Source organism: Lepus europaeus, chromosome 9 (assembly GCF_033115175.1).
Source record: "Lepus europaeus isolate LE1 chromosome 9, mLepTim1.pri, whole genome shotgun sequence".
NCBI lineage: Eukaryota > Metazoa > Chordata > Mammalia > Lagomorpha > Leporidae > Lepus > Lepus europaeus.
This window is the reverse complement of record NC_084835.1, coordinates 61,676,635-61,702,009: the sequence shown is the minus strand read 5'-3', so window position 1 is coordinate 61,702,009 and position 25,375 is coordinate 61,676,635. Positions and strand designations below refer to the sequence as shown.

The window sequence follows — 25,375 nt, the reverse complement described above, 5'->3', positions numbered from 1 at the left end:
GGAATGCTTTGTGGGAATTCCTCTTCCAGTTAGGATGTTGATTCGATTGTGCTAGCCCATGGTTCCCACTGTAACTACCGGGGGGTAGAGGACAAATGGAGAACGATGTATTTTTAAAACTACGTCGGAGAGCTGTGGACACAAAGAAGTGAAAAAGAGCTCCGTTCTGGTGAACGCAGGGCTTTCCGTGGAGCAGCAGAGCCCAGGGCTCACTCCCTCACTGGGCATCTGTTAGAACTTTCTCCACGTCTGTGCCCTTCGGGACAGAAGCTCACACTTGCCAAGGGAGAGGAACTCTGCGAGGGCAAGGAGACAGCAGTGGAGCTCTCCATGGCGGCCCACACTCCACAACAGATAGGAATTTGTAGAAGCTCCAAGTGCGGCGCTGTTCTCTGCACTCAATGGGATTTTCCCCTTGATGTTTTTTGCTGGGAGCCCAGCAACACAGGAGCCTGGGGGCCAAGCTCCAGAGCAAAGAGAAATTTCCGCAGTTCATGGCTTTTATCTCCATGCCCACCTAGTAGGAATGACCCGCACACACAGGGTAGTCATCCCCTTGAAGCTTTTGAAACCAGAGATGCAAACTAAAACTAATTAAAGTGAAACAGCCCGGCCAGACCCAGCCCAGCTCCCAGTTGGATGTAAGTGATTTGCTTCTCCGTCCAAAAACCAGACAGCAAAAGGCTGATCCTTTCTGGGGGGCAGTGCGTGCTTATTCCAGTTTTCTTGAGGCCTTTTACAAACAGAGTCTACAATATAATAAAAAGGTAGGAGAGACGTGAAGATAAGGAATAGGTGACTCCTAAACAACTGATTGTTTTAAAATCAGTATTAGCAGGGGCAGGCTTTGGCTTACCGGTTGAGATGCCCATTGAGATCATTAGGACTCCCATAGTAGAGTGCCTGGTCTGCTCTTGACTCCAGCTTCCTGGTAATGCATACCCTGGGAGGCAGCCATTCCAGGGGCTGTTGGCAGGGCTCTGGGGAATGAGTCAGCAGATGGGAGCAGAAACTGTCAAATAAATAAAAATTTTAAAAGTAATATATTATCAGACACATTAACAGAGCAGATGTTAGCACTAAGAAACAAAAACTACCATATAACAATGATAAATATGTTAAAGAAGTTAGAAGAGAGGATAGACAAAAATGGTTAAATGTCAACAGAGAAATAGAATCTCAGAAAAGAACTGTGTGAATATTCTTGATATGAAGAAGACACAGTATTGGAACTGAAGCACTCAACAGATGAACTTAGCAAACTGGACTTGGCAATGGAAATTCATTAGCTGAAGCACAGAGAAAGGATGGCGGGGGAACCAAAGAAGGTTGTGAAGGGCATACCAAATGGCTTTGTTATTAGAGTTCCAGAAGGAGACGATAGAAGAAATGGACAGAAGAAACATGAAGAGAAAATGTATAAGAATATCCCCCAATTGATGAAAAACATAAACCCATAGACTGAAGGCCAGTAAATGTCAAGCAGAATATATAGAAAGAAAATCACAAATGTAGCCGTTTACAACTCAAACTATAAACAACAACAAAAAAATAAAGCGAAAAATGCATTAAGAGCAGCTAGAGAAAACTGGTACTATATTTAGAAGACCATCCATAAGAATCACATCTGACATCCGAATCAGTAGAGTCCACAAGACAATGGAACGACTTCTTTAGAAAGATTTCAACAACAGCAAAACTGCCAGCCCTGGGGTGGGCAGTTGGCCCAGCAGTTGGGATGCCCACATCTCATGTTGGAGTGTCTGCGTCTGAGTCCATGCTCCACTCCTGATCCTAGCCCTTGTAAATGAGCACCCTGAAGGACAGCAGGTGATGGCTCAAGTACTTGGGTTCTTGCTACCCATATGAGGGTCCTGGATTGAGCTCCCCGCTCCCAGCTTTGGCTCCAAGTAGGGGCCATTTCAGGCGTTTGAGGAGTGAACCAGAGGATGGGAGAGCTCTCTTTCTCTCTCAAATAACTAAATAACATTAAGAAATAAAAGGTGGAGGAGGGAGAATTATAACTCATACAGTATTTATATTTTAAAATTGTAAAATACCAGTTCAGTATGAATGGTAATAAGTTATAAATCTTTGGAACCCATTAAAATATAACACAAGTTATAGCTAAAAGCACAATGGAAGAAAAATGGAATAATGAAATTTTTCCTGTGTTTTTTCAATGCCAGTTTGAATTTATGGTAAGTACCATATGTGATATTGCTTTTCCAGATGAAAGCTGCTACAAAAAGCTCCTTTGTAGCAAGATTGCATTCTGTTTTTCATATAACATTTTACTGATATTTTTTGGAACAAAAAAAAAATACAGACAGCTGAGGAAGCCTAAGCCTTATTTTCTCCTTATATGGTGATGTCAGGAACTGCGGATTGAAACTCAACAAATTGCTGGGTGGGCCTGAGGACCCGCATATGTAATGTTTGGAGAGTGGAAGGTCATGGTGGAAGGTCCATCTTGGGGCAAAGGAGAAATATTTGGACTCTTAGCTAAAAAAAATGAGAGCTCTTCCAAGTGCGCGTGTCCAGAAAAAATGCTGACTTCTTTGCCAAAAAAAAGAAAAAAGGCTGATCACTGCCGCTGAGGGATGCTGTGTGTGGTGTCGCAGATGAACGAGTGTGTGACTCGGCAGCTTGTGACCAGGATTTCACATCTGTTCCCGCTGTCCCCAGCAGAGTTTTATGCAGATCTCTTCTTCGAGGTTCTGTTAACATACCCTTCGCAAGAGGAAGAAACTGTGCCATAACTGAGATTATCATTATTAACCCCAAATATATCGTTCCTTCTTGTTGTGCTCTATAATTCCCTCATTCCTAAGTTCTCAACAACTTTAAGTATTGTCAGTGCTTGGGTAGAGCTTCATGTTTGCTTTATCCATTGATTCAAGAGGTAGAGATAAGAGGGAACAAGAGACAGAGGGACAAAGAGAGCTCCTACCTGCTGGTTCACTCCACAAACACCTGTGACAATTTGGACTGGGCCAGGGCCAAAGGTAGGAGCTAAGAAACCAATCCAGGTCTCTCATGTGGTAGCAGATTTCCAGTTACTTGAGCCATCACTGCTGCTTCGAAGGATCTCCATTGGCAGGAAGCTGTAGTCAAGTGCCAGAGCTGAGAATCAAACCCAGCACCCTGATGTGGGATTGCGGGCATCTTAACCACCAGGCCAAACTCCTGCTCTTCTTTAAATGTTGAGCTAGATTATACAACTCCATGCAGCCATTGTTGTGGCATCACTGTATTGTTGTGGAAAAAATGGCAATGACATGTTTGAATTAGGAAAACAAGGCAATATTGGAACAATGTTGATGCAATGCATATGGGAGGAGGAGACCCTCCATTGATACTATTATATATTATTTAAATGTTCATACTTACAATAAAGGAAATTATAATTTTTAAAGACTTTTCCCATGTCTGCCGTGAAGACTGGAATTTTTGGTGGCAGGCTTTGTGGTGCATCCGATTAAGCAGCTGCTTAGAACACAAGCAGCCCATATCAGACTGCTGGTTTGAGTCCTGGCTACTCCACTTCAAATCTAGCTTCCTGATAATGTTCCTGGGAAGGCAGAGGATATTAGCACAAGTGGTTTCTTTTTTTAAAAGATTTATTTATTTATTTGAAAGTCAGAGTTACACAGAGAGAGGAGAGGCAGAGAGAGAGAGGTCTTCCATCCAACCACTGGTTCACTCCCCAGATGGCCACAATAGCCGGAGCTGTGCCAATCTGAAGTCAGGAGCCAGGAGCTTCCTCCAGGTCTCCCAAGCGTGCAGGGGTCCAAGGAGTTGGGCCATCTTCTACTACTTTCCCAGGCCATAGCATAGTGGAGCAGCCGGGTCTTGAACTGGCGCCCATTTGGGATGCCAGCAGTTCAGGCCAGGGCGTTAACCCACTGTACCACAGCGCCTGCCCCTAGCACAAGTGTTTGAGTCCCTGCCTCCAATGTGGCAGACCCAGATGGATTTCCAGGATCCTGACTGGGGCCTGCCCCAGTCCTAGATTTGTGAGCATTTGGGAGTGAACCAGCACATGGAAGATATTCTCTCTCTCTCTCTCTCTCTGTCTTTCAAATAAATGAATACATACTTAATAAGTAAATCTTTAAAAGAAAACGGTAAGTTTTTTACACATCAGCCATATTCATTTTGTAAAGAGAAAGTAACCTCAAAAGTCCAGAAATAGAACAAGTTTTGGCAGTTCTTGCCTGTTTTCTGGCTGTGGCACAATGGAGGATAGTCGGCTGTGTGAGCAATGATAATTAATTTTACTTCTGTAGGAAGTAGGTGTTCACTAGAAGTTCATGCAAAATGTCTATTATGGAAAAATTCTTCATGAACCTCAAAATCTTTTGCACCAAAATGAATTTATATTTCCATTTTCCATGAACCTTTTGAATTACCTTCATATATACTCATATTCTATGAATTTGTTAGCACTTTCAGTATTAGCTAAAGGAAAAAAATTATTAAAAGCTTAAAAATAATAATGAGCCATAACTGTCTTGATATCTGATTGCTTTCAAATCTGTTTCAACTACTAGAATGTGTCTGTTTTATCAAACTATAAAGAAATCATTGAAACACTCTTTATCACTCAATTATCAAAGCTGCCTAACATTCTTTTTATCACACAGCACATAAGGAAATAAAGAGAATAATTTATATTTTCCTGAAACACTTTGATTTAAAAAATAAGTTGACCATCTTGCTGTCTTGTAGATGTTCAGAACTTCTTACAGTCAGATGCTATGACAAGATCAATAATAAAATTCTAGAAATTTCTATGATAGGTGGTTTAGAAATTTAGAAGGATTTTTAGAGGAATAGGGAATCTGAGCAGAAAGATTTTAGTCTTGTTTCCGGAAATATTATTTTCCCTTTATTTTTGTACTCCCGTGTGTACTAATGTGTTTCCCATGAGCTGTAGGCCATGGTTACATTTGGTATCTGCAGATCTAGATTAATTGTCCTAAGTGAGTCATGGCAGTTGGACCTCCCTGTGCCAGTGCTCTGGTTACCTCTTCCCAGTTCTTGTTTGTGGTGAGACTGCTCTGACTGCACATCCATTAGAGGTAACCTCAGCCTTTGGTTCCAGTCCACCTGAGCCCAAGAAGAAGGGAAGCTCCAAGGTAGTTCCTTGCAGACTCATACCAAATTTGACAATTAAAAAAAGAAAAAAGCAAGAACAAGACAGAAGGTTTTACTGCATAAAGCAATCCAGTCTTGATGGCTGAGGACCAAAGTGTTTCAGTGCATCAAATATCACATTCCAAAGAAATGTAATATTTGTGAGTCATATATCATGGAAGCCTAGTATTTGATTTTATTTTTTTCAATCACCAAAATCTCTCAAAATCTCAATATTTGGCATCTGTCTACCCTGCTGTTTGAAACCTACTCTTGCTGTTTGAAACAGCCATCTGTTGCATACTTCTGTGTTGTGAAGGTTTTACAAGTGCTTGTTCACTTGGTGTTGGCAGCAGACCCAGGAAGAGGGGGCCCCAGGAGTGGCTGCAGGCGTTGCCATGGCTGCTTGTGTCCTGTACTGGTGGTGGCGCAGTTGGGGAATAAGTTCCCTCAGGGGCTAAGCTGCCCTCCTCTATGGCCAGAACCTCCCTTGGTGGCAGTCCGCTTCTCCCCTAGCTGACCACGGCAGGCTGCCCCCAGCCATTGTTCCGCTCCCCCATCCTCATAGAGTTTTCACTTAACGTTACAGAACATTTCACTATCTCATCATCAAGTAACTTTAAACATTTTATGTTTTGTATTTCAGAAAATTGTACAAATAAATGTAACATTAAATTTATCACCTTAACCATTTTTAAGTGGTACCAACATTCACAGTATTGTGCAACAGTCCCTACCATCCACCTCCAGATTTCTTCTCACTATCAAGACTGAAGCCATACCCATGAAACGGTTAGCCCCCCATTCACCCTCCCCCCAGCTCCTGGCCACCACCAGGCTACTTTGCCTTACTATGAATTTGACTTCTCCAGATACCTCATCTAAGTGGGGTGAAAGGTTTGTGATTTTGTGAATGACTTATTTCCACTTGGCATGAAGTCCTCAATTTTATCCATATGGTAGCATGTATTGGAATTTCCTTCCTTTTGAAAAATGAGTTGTTATCTAATGGTTGAAACGGTTTGCTAAGTATTCATGTGATATTGCTATTGTCAGCAAGCGATCTAGGACTTGCTCCCTCATTTCTCTATTCTAAGCCCAACTTGTTCTTTCATTTCTCTATTCTCTTCAAGGTAGGAAACTAATTCTATTATGAAGGAATCTGTAGGATGCACAATTTAATCTTTAGACCTTGTAAAAGAGATGGCTAACATTTTTCTGCAATAGCATAGCCAAAATAAGAACTTAAATAATAATCTCATAGCTAGATTCACTTCGCCATCAGCCAAGTATACAGTAAGTAGAAAAAACCTCCCTTTCAGACCAAAGGGAAAGAAAGTTTTAAAGTGAGAATATAATTTTCCTCATGGGCATTGTCTACCTTAGAAAAACTACTACAGAACATGCCTGTGACTATAGACTTGTAGTTCAGGCCACCGAAGATTAGAGATGGGACACGGGCACTCCCTTGACTTGCATCCTCTGGTCTGCTTTAACACAAACCAGAAAGAAATGAAAGCTAGGCATCAGAAGCAATGGGTGGCAGGCCTATTAATCGCTGATCTGTACAGTGATCTGCCCTCAAGGAGACCCAACAGGCCAGTCCACTGCAGTGGCTTTCCATGAGGTAAGCCTGGGCTTCAGCAGAAGTCAGCTTGTGAAGAGCCCTGGCAGCTCTGCCAAGAGTTGGATCACTGGAAATGGACCTGCCCTGGAGTCGAAGGATGCCCAGGTCAGAGCCACAGATCTTATTGGCTCTAAGCTGAAAAGCCCTTCACTCAGCCCAACTTCCAAAGTGACCACTGCAGCTGAGGGGACGGCCAAGTAGGGTCAGCAACATTGCAGGCAGAACTGTCAATTTCTTGTTAGAGATGCCACCTGCCTTTACCTGGCCAGCTCTCCTCCCAGGCCAGCCAAGTAATGAAAGTCAACAGAGTGCCTTCCCCTAGGAGGTTCACACCTCCCTTAGGATATACCCCATGTGAAGAGATAGATAGGTCTGGGCCTCTGAATTTACAAGGCCTAAAGCCCACCAGATTATTATCAAGCCCCTTCTATCAGGTTCTATTTGCCTCTCAATCAGAAAACTTAATTGTAGCTTAGACAGCACCTTTCTTAGCTCCTCTAATAATGACTCTGTCCTTTGTTCTAGGCCCTGTCTAGTGCACTTGGGCCTCATTCCTTTGTAATCATAACCTCTACTCTACCACCAATGGCTCTACTCCCAACCTGTGTGTACTGATGGTCCTCTTCCCCACTTAATGCTGTATAATTGTTCAAACCTGGTAAATGCCACTCTTAGGATCATTGGTTACTATCCTCACTCTGTCTTTTATGACCTTGTCTAAATATGATCAGAGTCGGCAAACTTGGAAGGCTTCCATAGCCTTGGCAACTCATGACGACAGCCTAGGATGGTTACTGGCGCCATAAACTAGAGTGTCAATTTGTTGGGTCAACAACAGGAGCCACTGTGCACTTGCTCCTCATGTGGGATCTCTGTCCTTAATGTGCTGTACATTGTGATTTAATGCTATAACTAGTACTCAAACAGTATGTTTCACTTTGTGTTTCTATGTGGGTGCAAACAGTTGAAATCTTTATACTAAATTGATCTTCTGTATATAAAGAGAATTGAAAATGAATCTTGATGTGAATGGAAGGGGAGAGGGAGCGGGAGAGGGGAGGGTTGTGGGTGGGAGGGAAGTTATGGGAGGGGGAAGCCATTGTAATCCATAAGCTGTACACTGGAAATTTATATTCATTAAATAAAAGTTAAAAAAAAAAAAAGAAAAATGAGTAAGTCTCCCTTTGTGCGTACATATCACAGTTTGCCTATCCAAGTGTCTGTTGATGGACACCTGGTTGCTTCCACCTTTTGACTGTTGTGAATAATGGTCATAGGTACGCAAGGAAATCTTTGAGCTTTTGCTTTTAATTCTTTTGGGAATGTACCCAGAATTGGCGTTGCCAAATCATGTCATAATTCCATATTTAATTTTTGAGGAATTGCCATATTTTCCATAGAGTGTGCCATTTTACATCTCCACCAATAGTTTCTCTACCTACATCCTCAATATTTGTCATTTTTTATTTCCTTTTTACATTGAGTACCCTAATGGGGGAAACTACCCTTCTGTGTTGTTGTCTGAGATACTTTACTGGAGCAAGCTTTGTCTATGCATGTTTTAACACATACGTTTAACTTCTCATTTTATGAGTGTGTGAAAATTAGAAAACAGCCGGCGCCGCGGCTCACTAGGCTAATCCTCCGCCTTGCGGCGCCGGCACACCGGGTTCTAGTCCCAGTCGAGGCACTGATTCTGTCCCGGTTGCCCCTCTTCCAGGCCAGCTCTCTGCTGTGGCCAGGGAGTGCAGTGGAGGATGGCCCAAGTGCTTGGGCCCTGCACCCCATGGGAGACCAGGAGAAGCACCTGGCTCCTGCCTTTGGATCAGCGCGGTGTGCTGGCCGTAGCGCGCCTACCGCGGCGGCCATTGGAGGGTGAACCAACGGCAAAGGAAGACCTTCCTCTCTGTCTCTCTCTCTCTCTGTCCACTCTGCCTGTCAAAAAAAAAAAAAAAAAGAAAAAGAAAAAATTAGAAAACAGATTTTCACATGAATTCCTGGGTGGCCCCTCGTTATGAAGCATAGAGAATAAAAAGGAAGATCTGCCAATGAACAGAGACTATTCCCAGGAATCCCACTCCACCACACTAGCTCCATTTCTCCCTTGATGTTAAACTGAAACTTCACTTTGTGACTGTGTAACTGAATCTCACTCACCTGTATTATTCTTTCCTTAGAAAATCCATTCCTCGCTGTCGAAGAATTAACAGGATGCTCTCCAATGAATCCCTGCATTGCCCTGCGTTCAGTCGCTCCAACTCGCAAGCCTCCGTAGACAGCGCCTCCATGGAGGATTTCTGGCGGGAAATAGAAAGTATCAAAGAGAACAGCCTGGGAGGGCAGGAGGAGCAGCCGCCAGCCGAGGTCAAGCCTGTGGATGGTATGGGTTAGATGTGTTTTCCTGCTGTGCTCTTGGTACGCTCTCTTGTTCTGTTGCCCAGCGCAGGTCATCCCACCGTGAGTTGAACATATGAATTGGTAGAGGTAGGCTATCCGTGACCTACTGCCTTGGATTTCTGTCCACTGGACTGGCTCAGAATGGCTTTTGTCTATGACGACTTGACTTGAAGGTGGGCTGGACCTTGACACAATTCAAATTGATCCCTTGCACATCACTACTTAGAGATGGTGTACCTGCCTGTTGATTTGATTTGCTATCATTAAGTGAGTAGTCTAACTTTGGGGACTTTTACATGTGTGTATTAGATTTATTAGAATCATCATGATATGCCTATCATTGACACTATCAGACAATCCTCAGATCACATTCAAGTTCTGTTAATTGTGTCTATATTAACTTATATTTTTATTATTTATTATTTGAAAGAGTGACAGAAAGGGACTGGCACTATGGCATAGTGGGCTAAGCCTCTGCCTGAGGTGCTGGCATCCCATATGGACACCAGTTCGAGTCCTGGCTGCTCCTCTTCTGATTGAGCTCTCCTCTATGGCCTGGGAAAGCAGTGGAAGATGGCCCAAGTACTTGGGCTTCTGTACCTGCATGGGAGGCCAAAAAGAAGCTCCAGGCTCCTGGCTTCAGATCAGCCCAGTTCCAGCCATTGCAGCCATTTGAGGAGTGAACCAGTGGATGGAAGACCTTTCTCTGTGTCCTTCCTTCTCTCTCTCTGTAACTCTACCTCTCAAATAAATAAACAAAATCTTAAATTTAAAAAAAAAAAGAATTAATGACACATAGAGAGAGAGAGAAAGAACTTTTATCTATTTGTTCAGTCCCCAGCTGCACGCAATGGCCGGTGCTGGGCCATTCGAAGCCAGGAGCCAGAAGCTTCATATGGGCCTCCCAAGTGGGTAACAGGGTCCAAGTACTTGGGCCATCTTTTGCTGCTTTTCCCAGATCAATAGTAGAGAGCTAGATTGGAAATGGAGCAGCCAGGACATGAATCAGCAACCACGTTGGGATGCCCGCATCATAGGCAGCAGTTTTACCTGTGGTGCCACAACACCAGCCTCTGTATTGACTTTTATGACTGCAAAAAAAAAAAAAAAACCTTCTATTTTAGAGAGTCGCTTGTTGCATTTACAGTCTGGGACTGTTTTTTTACAGTCCCTTTTTCCTTTACAGTCTGGTCAGTCTTGTAGCCTTTCCTTTGTTTTATGACCTGGACACTTTTGAAGTTGACAGTTCATTTTTCAGAATATTCCTGCTGTTAAGTTGTCTGATGTTTCCTGGTGGTTCAGATGTGGGTTATGCAGCTTTGGCGAGTCATGATGCTCTATTCTTCTTGTTCCATCCTTTGACAGATGCACAGTTTTGATTTGTCTCATTACTCATAATGTTCACTTTAATCTCTTAAGATAATATATGCAAGATCTCTCAAATGTGGTTCTTATTTTCCATTTTATAATTATTAATTACTTTCTTGAGAGATACTTTCAAGCTATATAAATATCCAATTCAACATCACATCATCTCTTTATATAAGAATGTGCTACTAGTTTATTTAGTGGGTTTATATTTTACTATAATTCGATTATTTTTATTTGAAAATCAAAGAGACAGACAGAACTCACACCTGATGGTTGACTGCCCAGCTGCCTGCAGTGGCTGGGGCTGGGCCAGGCCAAAGCTAGGGACTAGGAACCTAATCTGTATTTCCCATGTAGGGGAATCATTTGTGCTATTACTGCTGTCTCCTGGGGTCCACATTAGCAGGAAGCTGTAATTGGAAATGAAGTCAGGACTCAAACCAGACATTCAAATATAGGATTAACATGTGTCCTAACCTTTGTCTTAACCACCAGGCCAAATGACTGGCCTCTATAAATTATCTTATTTTTAAAGATTTAGTTATCAGAGCTGGCAATGTAGTGTAGCAGGTAAAGCCACCACCTGTGATACCAGCATCCCTTATGGACACCCGTTCGTGTTCTGGCAGCTCCACTTCCAATCCCACTCTCTGCTACTGTGCCTGGGAAAGCAGTGAAGGATGGCCCAAGTGCTCGGCCCTTGCACCCGCAGGGGAGACCTGAAGAGGCTTCTAGCTCCTAACTCCAGCCCGGCCCAGTCCTGGTCATTGCAACCATTTGGCGAGTGCACCAGCAGATGGAAGACCTCTCTTTGTATTTTCCTCTCTCTCTCTCTCTGTAACCCTTTCAAATAAATAATTAATCTTTAAAAATTTACTTATTTATATATTTGAAAGGCAGTATGACAGAGAGGGCGTGAGATCTTCCATCCACTGGTTCACTCTCCAAATGGCTACAACAGCCTGGGCTGGACCAGGTTGAAGCCAGGAGCAGGAACTTTATCAGGGTCTCTCATGTGGGTGGTAGGAGCCCAAGTAGTTGGGCCATCATATTCTGCTTTCCAGGCACATTAGCAAGTAGTTGGATCAGAAACGGAGTAGCCAGGAGTTGAATTGGTGTTCTGATAGTGAATGTGGGCATATTTGATCCATCACCCTCGAGGCCCCCAAGTTTACTTGTCCTCTCTTGGTTTCTCTTCCCCTTGCACTTGGATCCAATATTCCAGTTCAGAGTGCCTCTCTGCATAGAGGACTGTCTTCCTGTGCCCCAACTAGTGGTTTTAGGCTTCAGGACTGAAATTTGGGGATGAGGAAGTAGCCTCATACCTTTTAAAATATTAGTTTCCACACATTTAACATTTCCACTCCTTCTCTTTTATATACCCAAGTTTCTGTCTGATCGTCTTTCCCTTTAAACCACAGAGCTTCCTGCAGCAGATCTTACAGAGCTAGGGATGTGCTAGGGATGAATTCTGGCCGTTGGTATTCATCTGGTAATGACTGTATTTCACCTTCATTCTTGGAGGCTATTTGTTGCTGGCTGTGTAATTGTGGATTCACAGGTTTTTTTGTTTTTCTTTTAGTATTTTCAGGATGTCATTCTGTTGTCTTCTGCCTTACATTGTTTGATGAGGAGTCGATACATTCGCATTGTTGTTCCCCATATATAATGAATTGTTTTGCTCTGCCTACTTCCAGAATTTTAGTTTTATCTTTGATTTTCAGCAGATTCACTTTAAGGTTACTTACTGTGGTTTCTTTTGTATGTAACCTTCCTACTTGGTTCTTCAGACATTCTTTCTTCAAAAACTTTTTTTTTTTCAGCATTCACTCATCTCTCTATGTTAAACTACAGTTCCATGCATATTACACAACTTAGCATTGTCCCATAGGTCATTGGGGTTCTATTTTAAATATTTAAAAAATATTTTTCTCCCTATCTTTCAGATTGGATAATTTCTTTGATCTATTTTTAAGTTCACTGACCTTTCTTTTAAAGTCTCTAATATGCTATTAAGCCCATTGCAGCTAAATTTTAAATTTAATGTATTTTAGTTTCTAGTTCTAGAATTTACATTGTAATTCCTTTTAATGCTTTTCATTTACATTTATTTGTTGAGATTTTTTTTTGTCTGCTCACTCATAATGAGCATCTGCTCCTTTATATTCTTGAGCATAAATATAATAGCTACTTTAAAGTCCTTGCCCGGCACCAAAGTCATTTCAGAGTCACTTTCTACTAACTACTTTTTCTCTTGATAAGTTGCTCTCTCTTGATCTCTCTCTCTTTCCTCCCTCTCCCTCTTCCTCTCTCTTTCTTTAGGTTCAGTTTATCATTATTTACTAAACAACACAGCTTAACCATTTTTTATATAGTATTTACAGTGTATAGGTGTTATCAGTACTCTGGAGATAAGCTAAAGTATACACAAGAATATGCACGGTTATCTACAAATAATGTGCCACTTTATCAGAAAAGACTTGAGTATCCATGAATTATGGTCCCCGCCAGGGATTCTGGAGCCAATCCCCATACAAACACCAAGAGACAACTGTACTCTGTCATCTTGCTCTAAAGGGAGTTCATCTTCATTCTAGCAATTCACTTGATGACTCATACTCCCAACCACATCCTTGCTATATGCACCATCTGTGATCTTGATATGTTATTTCATCCCTCAACTGTTATTTTTTCAATAGGATACTTGGAGTGTCCCACACACCTTGCTAGTTCAAGATTTTGTCATGAATTTGGCCAGAGTTTATGTATAGATGTTAGAACTATCTCCTGTGTGGCACCGTACTAATTAGAAAATGCCCCTCACTTCCCAGTTCTGGGGAGCCATACTTCTGGAAACCCTCTGACTTTGCAAATAAATAGAAAGTTTGAGCTCTTGTCATCTCCTACCATACCTAATAGAGAGTGACCTTAATTGAGCCGTGAAGTACATGTGGATCTCATCCAGCATTTTTTTTTTTTTATAAATTTTTTCAGTTCCTACATGCACTTAGTTCTTCTCCAGTATCTTCAAATAGTAGTTATTTTATGTATTTTGTTCAGAGTTCATAACTATTATAGAGAGGACTGTTATTTTCATGCAAGCTATTTCATCTGTACTGGAAGATTTTATTTCCTTTTTTATCTCTTTCCCTACAGATTTAGTAAGCTGGTAGACTTTCATACGGAATGAAATATATGATAGTCAAGCTTATTTTTTAAAGTTTATGTTTTTTCATCACGTAGTATTAATTAGCTGCTCCTTTCTAAAAAGCATTCTTTTTTGTTTGAAAGGCAGAGTGAGAGAGGGAGAAACAGAGATATCTTCCATCTGGTCCATTCCCCCAATGGCTGCAATAAACAGGACTGAGCTAGCAGAAGTCTGAAGGCTGGAACTCCATCCAGGTCTCCCTCGTGGGTGGTAGGGACCCAAGTACTTGGACTGTCTTCTTCTGCCTTCCCAGGCCTATTAGCAGGGAGATGGAATGAAAGCAGAGCAACTGGGACTCCAACCAGCACCCTGATATGGGATGCCAGCGCCATAAGCAGTGGCTTAACCCACTGCTGGCCCCTAAAAGTTTCTGTTTCAGAGTCATCATTTCCTACTTATTTGAATAATTTCTTTAATTGTATTTTTCAGAGAAAATGTGTTAGTTAATTAGTTCTGCAAGTGCCAGACACTTGCGATGTGTTGGTGTTCAGTTACAAAGAAAAACAGAAAGGTTTCCTTTCCTCGTGGAGTTAATCTTGTAGAAGAGAAAATAATTAGTGGTATAACATAATAGATAGATTGCAGGAATTATTTGAAGGGGAAAGAAACGCAGCAGTATTGTGCTTGGTAGCAGTAGGTCATGGTCTTGTTTAATAGATGCAGGGAAAAAAGACTTAGTTGAGGAAGAGATGCCTAAACTGAGATCTGAAAAACTGAGTGGGCCAATAATAGTGGGGTCAGAAAGGACTGGCATGTCCAAAGGCCTTTGTGGTAAAGCGAGCATGGAGTGCTTGAGGAGTTGAAAGTAAGCCTGTATCACTGGGGAACAGAGGGTGAGTGTATCTAGAAATTTAAGCTGCTTCATAGCTTACGGACCATGATGAAGTTTTATTCTTAATCCTAAAAGGCAAGGCGAATTAGAATATTAATTGCAAAAGGCCTATGGGTTTAACTTTTTATTTTATTTAAGGCTTCATTTTGTTACCATCTGGAAACTGGGTCCTTAGGGGATCGAGTGTGGACGCAGGAAAAAAGTGGTTAAGTCTGTTGCAGCAGTTGGGTGAGGGATGTTGGTAGCTTTGACCAGGGCCATAGTAGAAAAGATAAAGAAAGGTGGGTGGTTTTGAGAAATAATAAGCAGATGTTATCCATAGTTCCTGGCAAAGTGTTGGAGTTGATGCATGAAAATGAGGGAGATGTCAAAATTGTCTCCTGGGTTGTTTGCTTGCCATGTTACTTGGATGGTGGTTTTTGTTTATTGAAATGTGGACTATTAATGAGGTCTGGAGTTGAGAATGAAGAATGCAAGTTCAGGTCTGAACTTACTGAAAGTGACATATGACTGAGAACCAAGTAATACTGAGTATGCAGTTAGATATGTGAGACTGAAATGCAAAGAGCATTCTGTATTGAACTTACATATTAGGCAGTTGGAGTAATGAGTGTTGGATTGCATTGTACTTAATTCAACAAGCAGTGGTAACACTTAAATGTGCCAGAGATGTTTCCTAGCTGTGGAAAACATATCTTCTGAGTGCTGCAGTCTGAGTCTAAGGATTTAAATCATCCTCATCCTAGTTTATGTTAACTCTGGCCCTACCAATTTCTCTTTCCTTTAATTTTCATTACTCTTTACAGAGGTGGAGGGAAGAAAAGTCCAAATCATAAGCTATATTTATAAATGCTGTCTTCAGAAATAAAAATCTTATCCCAAGCTGAAGTGAAGGAGGACTTCCAAGTTGTAAATCAATAATTTAAAAGGCTCATTGTTTTAGAGTAAGACTGCTCATCGTAAATTCACCTTTGCATTTTCTGTTAAAAGGATGGCATACAAAGCAAATGCATAGTAATAACAAGACAACACATAAAATACTTGCCTAGTTAAGAAATTGGCCGTGTGTATCCACAGTGATGCAGTAGTGTAAGTGTGCTTTCACATACTGTGTAAAAATCAGTCTCATGTGCTCCTTGTACAATCTTCATCAGGTAATGTCTGTTGGTATAGTTCCAAGAAATGCATGTAATTTTTCTGTTATAAGATGTTGTCTTTTTCTGAAGTCCTTGTATTCCAGCACATCTAGTTTATAACAGCAGTTCATTCACACTGATGAATTTCAGATTTTTTATTTGCCTTCTGGAAAAAAAAAAAAAAGGAATGATTAGCTGATGTTCAGAATAAGGAGAAAAGTCAGAGAACAAACATCTGTTGCATGCCTGCTTTGTTCCAGGTTGTTTGCCCTCTGTCATAAACACTTTGATTAAAACAAATTCTCATGACCATGTAGTACTTTCGTCCACCTTGGTCCCACTGTCATGTTTACCACTACTCTGTCCTGAGATCTTCTCAGGAGAATGGCTGTGAACGCTCCCCCTGTCCTAATGGAGCTGCAGGGGAGGTAGACAGGAATGTTTCCAGTGTGCCTTTTTTGGAAAGATGTTTCTTTATCCTGTGGTTGCCTTGATGCTTATATATCTGACCCAAGACCAGGTGTCCATCTCATTGGAATCTTGTTTATCTCGGCAGATGTCCTTGTGGCTCTGGTCTGACCTTTGTCCTGATTATTCCTAATAAAATAGCCACTCTCTAGAAGAGCCCTGGCCAGGAAAGTTTCAAGTGTGTTAGGTGAGACACCCAGGACCTGTACATTCAGCCAGAGTCTGGGGAGCAAGAGAGAGGGAGCTGAGGGCCAGAGCCTTTGTTGGAGTCTAGGATGTTATCCAAGAGGTTTCCTGAGGGGAGATTCAACTGGTGAGGTTAGAAAGCAAGAGAGCCCAAGTTCTATAGAGTCAAACCGTGACTAGGAGTTAGCCCCTGCATAGTCCATGTTAAGGTGTGAGAATCACTGGGGTCAATCATTGTATGTTGGTACCCACAGGCAGGCAGTCACTAGGAGGCCACAGCTGGAAACTGGGAAGAGGTAGAGAACAGGTAACGGTATCAAGGTTGACTGAGTCCTGCAGTGACAAAGTTAAACTTTTGCTCAAGATGGATGCAAAGGCAACACGAAATCACAGGATTTTTTTAAAGATTTATTTATTTATTTAAAAGGCAGACTTACAGTGAGAGAGAGAGAGAGAGATCTTCTATCTGCTGGTTCACTTCCCCCCGAGATGGCTGCAATGGCCAGAGCTGGGTTGATCTAAAGCCAGGAGCCAGGAGCTTCTTTCAGGTCTCCCACATGGGTGCAGGGGCCCAAGGACTTGGGCCATCTTCTGCTGCTTTCCCAGGTGCTAATTTAGCAGGGCGCTGGATTGGAAATGGAGCAGCCGGGACTTGAACTGGTGCTTGTATGGGATGCTGATGCTGGAGGCAGCAGCTTTTACCCACTATGCCATAGCGCCAGCTGTAAAATCACGGGATTTTACTACACCCATTTTGCTGAGAGAATACTTAGTACTTTCCAAAATCACTCAGCTAATAAGTGGTGGTACTGAGATTTCAACCTGCATTTGAGTGATTGAAAACTCTTTAGTGTTACATTAACCCGCACTTTTATCTATTAAGGTTTTAAAGTTAATACTCATACTTCACCATTTTTTGAAATTGATAATCCATTACTTATATTATTATTTAATCCGTTGTCAAGGAAAATTACCTTTTCCAATCTTCCAATTTCACTTGGCTAGAAAATATTTTAAACTTAAACTTATTTAAGAAATACAATACAAACTTTTCATTCATTCTTTTCCTTTCCACCTATTGCTATAGAAAAATATACAAAATATAATCTTAAGTTACTTACTAATATTTCTTACTGTCTGTTCTGTGCAGACCTGCAGGTACATATATCAACCAGTCATAAAATACTCTAACTTTCCCTTGGTGATGTTATCTTACAGAGGGTGAACTTGAAGCAGAGTGGTTGCAAGACGTGGGTTTATCAACTCTGATCTCAGGCGATGAAGAGGAAGATGGAAAAGCCTTGCTCTCTACCTTGACTCGGACCCAAGCAGCTGCAGTGAAAAAGAGATATAACACCTATACTCAGACCATGAGGAAAAAGAATAAGCAATCTGTCAGAGACGTCAGAGACATCTTTGGAGCCAGTGAATCTCCTGTAAGTAATGTACATGCTTCAAAAGGTGTTTGCTTTCATTTTTGCTGGGGGTGTTGGGTGGGGGGCTGGGATGGAAGAAGCATTGGAAACGGCTGGGTCCGTTCTAGGTTTCATATAAAAGCTAGATAACACTCTGCAAAACTGTACAGATCTGGACATAAGCTAGCATGCTATATCCTCCATACCACAATCTCTCCCTCCATACCAAAGGTATTGCCCTTCTTTGTTGATACTGGTGATTTAGGTTCGTCTTCCGTTTATTTATAATATCAAGAATGACATCAAGCTTGAAGGGTATTGGGTAGAAATCACAGTTGAAGACAGTCTCCAGTTTCGGTTACTTTAGGTTGTCTGCAGGTTGTTCCTTCTCTGAGGTCTATTCATTGCATTGGGCAGTTGTCAGGACAGCCCACATATTTCTAGTTCACCTTTGCATCTCTACTAGTGGCGTCCTCGCATAGCACTATCCTTCAGAACTTCATGCAGTGATGGAAACAATGTATTCCTTTGTTGTCCAGTATTGGAGCCCCCAGTCGTATTGTGGCTACCAGCACTTGAAACGTGGCTAATGTAGGAATGGGATTTTAAATTTTGTTTTGTCTTACTTTATTTGAATCTAAACAGGCACAGCTTAAATGTTAAACAACGTAGTTCCAGAGTCTTCTGCCATATGTGTTATACCCTGAGCTAAGTGTAATGAGTTTAAACTTTTGGCATAGTCAAAACCTTTCTGGATGGTTTTGGTTTTCTCTGTAGCTATGATTGAGTAAAGGTGACTCCCACAACTTTAGTCAAAGACATCAGCTCCAAGTATCCTAGCCAAGATGCCTATCAAAGAAAGGCTTGTCCTGCTAGCTTAAATGTCCTGGGTTGTTTTTTCAGTTGTCTCTAGGATTAGCTTGAGCAGATCCTAAACACTTTGTCTACCTGCTTCCTTTTCCACTTCTCTTTCTAGCTACTTTGGACTGAGGTTTTTGTTCTTCTCTTTAGCAAAATGTGAAAAGAGAGCAGGTCTGCAGGTTGTGTGTGTGTGTGGTTTTTTTTTTTTCTTTTTTGTTGTTGTTTTCTGAATCTTCCAATTGCTCAACAAATTAACAGCTGCCCATTTCAGGTCTCCTAAAACTTTGAACTTCTAGTAATATATAAAAGTGGCACACTAGGAGTAGGTGTTTAGCTTCGTTCGCAGTGAAGATGTGTGTGTCCCACAGTTGAGTACCCAAGTTCAGTTTCTAGCTCTGGCTCCTGGCTCCCTTTTCCTGCCATTGCAGATCCATGGAGCATTTGGGATGGCTCAAGTAATTGAGTCCTGCCACTATGTCTGACACTTGGATTGAGTACCTAGTTCCCAGCATTGTCCCAACCCCAGCCAAGTCCTGGCTGTTGTGAGCACTTAGGCAGTGAACCAGTGGATGAGAACTTTCCCTCTGTCTGTCTCTCTGTCTGTGTTTCTCTGTCACATGTGCATGCTCACTTTCTCTCTGCCTCTCAAGTAAGTAAGTACATAAAATAGAAGATAAAGAATTTTTGTGTAGGATTCTTGTTTTCAGTTGATACGGAAACTGTACATATTTATGGAGTGTTAGGTGCTGTTTCAATACAGACATGCACTGTGTAAAGTTCAAATCAGGGTAAGCATTTCTCTCTCCTCAAACACATTTGTTTGTATTGAAGACATTAATAATTCTTTCTTCTAATTTTGTTTGTTTGTTTTAAACCTAGAAGGGAAAGATAAAATGGACACTTACTCATTGAGTCTTTTTTTTTAAGATTTATTTATTTATTTGAAAGGCAGAGTGAGAGAAAGAGGGAAACACACACACACACATGCATGCATATGGGGAGGGAGAGGAAGAGGGAGAGGGAGAGGGAGAGGGAGATCTTCCATCCAGTGGTTCACTCCTCCAATGGCTGTGACAGCTGGGGATGGGCCTGGTTCCAATAAGGGATGCTTCATGTCAGAAGTGATGGCTTCACCCACTGCAGCACAATTCCAGTCCCATTCATCAAGCCTTTCAGTATAAAAAGAAACAATTCTTCTGTTGTTTCTCGGAGAGATGCAGATGCAGTCAGATACTGGGCATCAGCTCCAGGAAGCGCAGAGAGAGGGCCTAGGTGGCACATTTGAACGGCCTGAGTCTCTGCTGTTCACCTTCCTTCTCCCTCCGTGCATCTTCTTAGGGAACCCCTACTACTGGAGTGAAGTGAGGGAGAACTAAGGCAGAGCCGTGGTCTGAGACAAAGGACTGACCACATATTCCAGGATTAGAAAGATACTATAACCAATGCCATCTCACTAGTCAAAGTGATCAGTTTCAGTTCATAACTGATCATAATGATAGGGTTAAGTGTCAAAGGGATCACATAAACAAGACTAGTGTCTGCTAATACTAACTGATAGAATTAAAAAAGGAGAGAATGATCCAACATGGGAAGCGGGAATCACAACAGACTCATAGAATGGCAAATGCCCTAAACAGCACTCTGGCCTCAGAAGCAGCCCTTAAGGCATTCAGATCTGGCTAAAAAGCCCATGAGAGTTTCTCAGGCATGGAAAGCCAAGACACTGTGGGAAAAAAAAAAAAAAAAAACCTAAATGAAAGATCTCTGTGAGTGAGTGAGATCCCAGTGGAAAGAATGGGCCATCAAAGAAGGAGGTACCTTTCTCTGAAAGGAGGAGAGAACTTCCACTTTGACTATGGCTTTGTCTAAATAAGATCAGAGTTTGTGAACTCAAGAGGCTTCCATAGCCTTGGCAACTCATGACAAGAGCCTTGGGTGATTATTGACGTCATAAATAAGAGTGTCAGTTTTAGGCCGACGCCGTGGCTCAACAGGCTAATCCTCCACCTTGCGACACCGGCACACCGTGTTCTAGTCCTGGTCGGGGCGCCGGATTCTGTCCCGGTTGTCCCTCTTCCAGGCCAGCTCTCTGCTGTGGCCAGGGAGTGCAGTGGAGGATGGCCCAAGTCCTTGGGCCCTGCACCCGCATGGGAGACCAGGAGAAGCACCTGGCTCCTGCCATCGGATCAGCGCAGTGCGCCGGCTGCAGCGCGCCGGCCGCGGCGGCCATTGGAAGGTGAACCAACGGCAAAAGGAAGACCTTTCTCTCTGTCTCTCTCTCTCTCACTGTCCACTCTGCCTGTCAAAAATTAAAAAAAAAAAAAAAAAAAGAGTGTCAGTTTTAAATCAACAACAGGAGTCACTGTGCACTTCCTCCCCATGTAGGATCTCTGTCCTTAATGTGTTGTACTGTGTGAATTAATGGTATAACCAGTACTAAAATAGTACTTTATACTTTGTGTGTCTGTGTGGGTGCAAACTGTTGAAATCTTTACATAGTATATACTAAATTGATCTTCTGTATATAAAGATCATTGAAAATGCATCTTGATGAAGAATGGGATGGGAGAGGGAGTGGGAGATGGGATGGTTGTGGGTGGGAGGGAAGTTATGGAGGGGAAAAGCCACCATAATCCAAAAGTTGTACTTTGGAAATTTATATCTATTAAATAAAAGTTAAAAAAAGATACTATAATACCCTGGGAAATGGGGTACCTAGAGAAATAAAAGCCTGGCTGCTTAAAAAATTTAGATTGTTCCTCATCAGAAAGATGAAAAAGACGTATAAACTTCCTATTTAAAAATGCTGCATTTACAGTATATCAAACCTAATAGGCATCTTCACAGATTTTTCTTCTGTAAAAAATTTCACAGCTATTTCTGCAAGTAAAGAAATGTTTTCAGTTTCCTGTTGAAATTTGACCACATGAACACCAATTCCTCCGTCGCTCTTTTCCTGGCTCTGTGTCTCTGTCCTGGTCTGTGTGTGTGTGTGTGCCGCTGCTACCTCCTCTTCCTCTCCTTCTGCTTTTTCCCTTCTTCATCCTCCTCTTCCTTCCTCCTCCTCCTCTTCTTTCTTCTTGTTCTTCTCTGATACCCTGTCTTACTGATTTCTCTCTTATCCCTTTCTACTCTGGATATATTTCTTTGGCATCAAATTTTCCATTTCACTTAATGGAAACTTAACATAAATTTCATAAGGAGATTTTGCATTAATCCCAGACACAGGAATTTGACCCAGCATGATTATCTAGTAAGGATATAAATGTAATCATTTAAACACAGATATGTAGGCTATATTGGTCATTTTCTTCTTTTTATAAACATAAAATTCCATGCTCAAATGACTTTCCTTCAGAATATGTGTGTGTGTGTTCTGCCTTCCTGGATATGAACCCCATTTATTATATCAGTAGTTTGGTCATTGTGGTATCAGCATTTATGCTTTTCATTAATAATTAACAATCCAGCAGTCCTGTTGCTAGTTTACTGAAGTCCCTCTTTTTCCCCCATTCCCTGTTGTTACAGCAGTCTGTTCTTGTTTCTTGGCTGCCGGAGCGGCGCAGCACTGTGAAGGTGCTAAGTTAAACCGTAAACTCTAAAGTTCTCTCTTTTCCCTCGGGGCCATTCATTTATTGTAAGCCTCACTGCTTTTCTTTCCCATTGCTGTTGGTCAATAAACTGATTTATATTTATAAATGGAGAACTACACTGATTTCTTGATTCTAGGGGTGCATTAATCAGATTTTTGGTGCTACTGTGAAATACCTGAGACAAGCTACTTATCAAGGAAGGAGAAGTTTAGTTTGGCTCATGGTTCTGCAGGTCCCCTTAGTCCAGGACTGGACTTGTCTCATTGGTTCAGCCTCTGGTGTAGGCATTCTTGCAGCACAGAACACTGCATGACCGGAGAGGGCGCCTGCGTCCATATCTATGTCTCTGTCTGTATCTGTGTCTATGTCCTGTTCTCTTGTAATGCCACCAGAACTTCATCCTGGGGCCTCCACCCTGACAACTCAGTGTACTCCAAACATCTCTCCAAGGCCGCATGTCTAAACACCATAAATAGATGAAGTTCCACCCTAGTACCATTAACATGATACTTTTGGGATCAAGCCTTTAACACGTGAGCCTTTTTTGGGAAATCTAACATTCAATCTAATAGCAAAACAATAGTATTTAGGTCATGACTGTATATTTCGTAGGCAATTGTGTAGCACTTCTGTGTCCCAAGAACTGTCCTGGGAATAGGATGCGGACCCATGTGTGTGGAGAAGTGTGTCAGTTGTTACACAGCACTTTAAAACACACAAATGTGGCTTCAATGCTAAAGAAAAAAGAAACCTGAAAAACTATAATTTGCTTCCTTTTCAAGCAAATTGAATCCCCCTTTTTGTACCCCTACCCATACCCTCCTTGAACGTCCAGCATGAAGTGCCACTCAACCTTGCATCTCTGTACATGGCCCCATTCTCTCCCTCCGACAGCTCTGAACATCACTAGGGCAGCACTGGGTTAGCTGCTGCCTGCTCTTCCGTGTTTGAGGACTGAAAGGGTCTACCTGGCCTCTTTTTCCTGTTACTTTTGTTATCACCCTCTGAGTTGTGGATGTCTCCCTGCTCTTTTTATTTTCGTTCCTAAGTATGTACTTGCCCTGGGTCAGCATCCATCTTCTGCTCGTTTTTCTTGTGTGCCTTTTTCCAGGATGAGGTTTTCTACCTTTATCAAGCTGTTCTTGCCAGCGTTTTATCTGCCAGGAGCTTCCAGCAATTTCTGTTCTGCTAATGGAAATGTTTAGTGGTTTTTAGATCTACTCCTTTAAAAAGATATCTCTTTGGACACCTTGAGTGATTTGCAGAGGAAGGAGAAAGTGGTATGTGCATTTGCTGGCCTGATCCAATTTTCTTGTACTTATTTTTTTCAATAGCATTTGTTCCTTTCAAAAAAATAAATGCATTTTTTCTTATTACGAAAGTAGAACATGATCTTTACTGGAAACAGAAGACATGGACGGGCAAGGTGAAGAATAACAATTTCTGCGGACTCAAATATATTTTGTGGTTGCATTAAATATCCAATATATTTAATTTTTCAATGAAGTTCTTACAGTAAAGGAACAGAATATTTAACCCTTGTTTTGACTGAGCTCTTGTACAGTGAATCAACAGTGCTGAATAAATCTCTGTATACATTACGTGTGACCTGTGTACCTAGTCATCTCAAGCAGAATCCTGGTATCCAATACATTTTTCCATACTACAAAGACATGAATTAAATATTCCGTTTAGTAGTATGTTTGTAGAAAATATTCAGTTTCATTTATCTGTAATTTCTTAATTGATAAGCAACTAACTAAAGGTGGAACTTATTCATAATTGTACAAATACAGTTGTATACAGCATGATTTTAAAATGTGATTATATTATTTATAAATATATTTGATGGCATATAACAGAAAACTCAAGAAATCAAAAAGTTATATAAATATGGGATTGTTTTTCTTTTCACAAGAAGCTAATAGTAGATGATCCTCTTTCTTAACATGACTCCAGATTCTTTGTATGGTTATTATGTCTTTCATATGAAGCCTTCATCTTTTTGCTTACAAGTTGGCTGGCCACTCCAGGTACCACATCCATGTTCCTAAAACTTATACCAGTGGTCTCAGTTTCCCCAACCTTCCTTTCCTGGACAGCCGGCTTGGTAGAAATTCCAGTTATCTGTCATCTTGCTCAGAACTCCAGTATCCTAGTAGCAAGGGAGCCTGGAACATTGATTTTATTTTTAGTTGGACATATAACTTCCTGTAAACAATATCAAGATGCTGTTAAGGAAGACATCAGGCTGGATTTGGAGCACACAGTAGACACTATCTTCCACAGAGAATAACGTCTGTTATAGTGATTGACATTTAGTGAGTTCTCAGTGTTGCCTGGTAAATGGCCAGTGCCATGATTAGTTTATAGGCAGTCAGTCATAGCTTTGGTTCTCTCCACAAATCTGTGCAAACATACACATACTATGCTCAACACATGATAAAAATCACAGTTAAATTTGGGAGACTATTCCTGTATAAAAATGCACTTTCGCTTTTCTCAATAGCCAGGTGATTTTTTGTTGCATCCCAACTCCTGTTTTGTGTGGGACCCTAATGGAGAAGAGATGTCAGCAGTCCCCAGAAGAAGTAGTCAGCTGGTGCCTTGAGTGTAAGCAGGTTAGGAAAAGTAAGACTTTCGAGGCAGTCAGGGACACTTGGAGCAGGGAATGCTACTTACCTTGAAACAGTGCAGAAAAAGGGAGACTCTCAAACTCAGAAATGAATAAGTAAATGGCTAAATCCACAGATAACTACCTGCCCTACCTGGACCTACAATAACAACAGTAACAAGAACGTGCAGTGATGGCCACAGACAGAAATCTAATGTAGAGGAGGCTGTCTGCTCAACTTGTGTTCTCCTGGTTGAACTCACAATGGAAAAACCTTATGCTGCCCTCAGTGGGTCTTCAACATAAACTTAATTCTCACCACAAGAAATATTTTGATATTTCAGTTATTTTCTAAATGTACCCATCCTCTGGGAAACAGTGCTGGGTTATCTCCAACACAGGTAACTTCTGGGAAGCAGCACTCTGTCAATAAGTGGGGAAAATGTGTGATCCAGCCAAGGAAGAAAATATATTGCATCAGAGCCCATGTTGTCCATTTTGGTACAGGTTTCAAAGAAACCCTGC

At 41.6% G+C, this 25,375-nt stretch overlaps 1 protein-coding gene across 3 annotated transcripts in view; it reads left to right on the top strand.

Moving 5' to 3' along the window:
• The window catches only part of ARHGAP28 (Rho GTPase activating protein 28), a 203,331-nt gene that overhangs the window by 106,967 nt on the left and 70,989 nt on the right, over positions 1–25,375 (top strand). For all 3 annotated transcript variants that reach the window (XM_062201379.1, XM_062201380.1, XM_062201381.1), the window contains 2 exons: positions 8,947–9,149; positions 17,586–17,803. In XM_062201379.1, the coding sequence (XP_062057363.1) occupies positions 8,947–9,149; positions 17,586–17,803 (421 nt within the window). The remainder of the gene's footprint in view (positions 1–8,946; positions 9,150–17,585; positions 17,804–25,375) is intronic.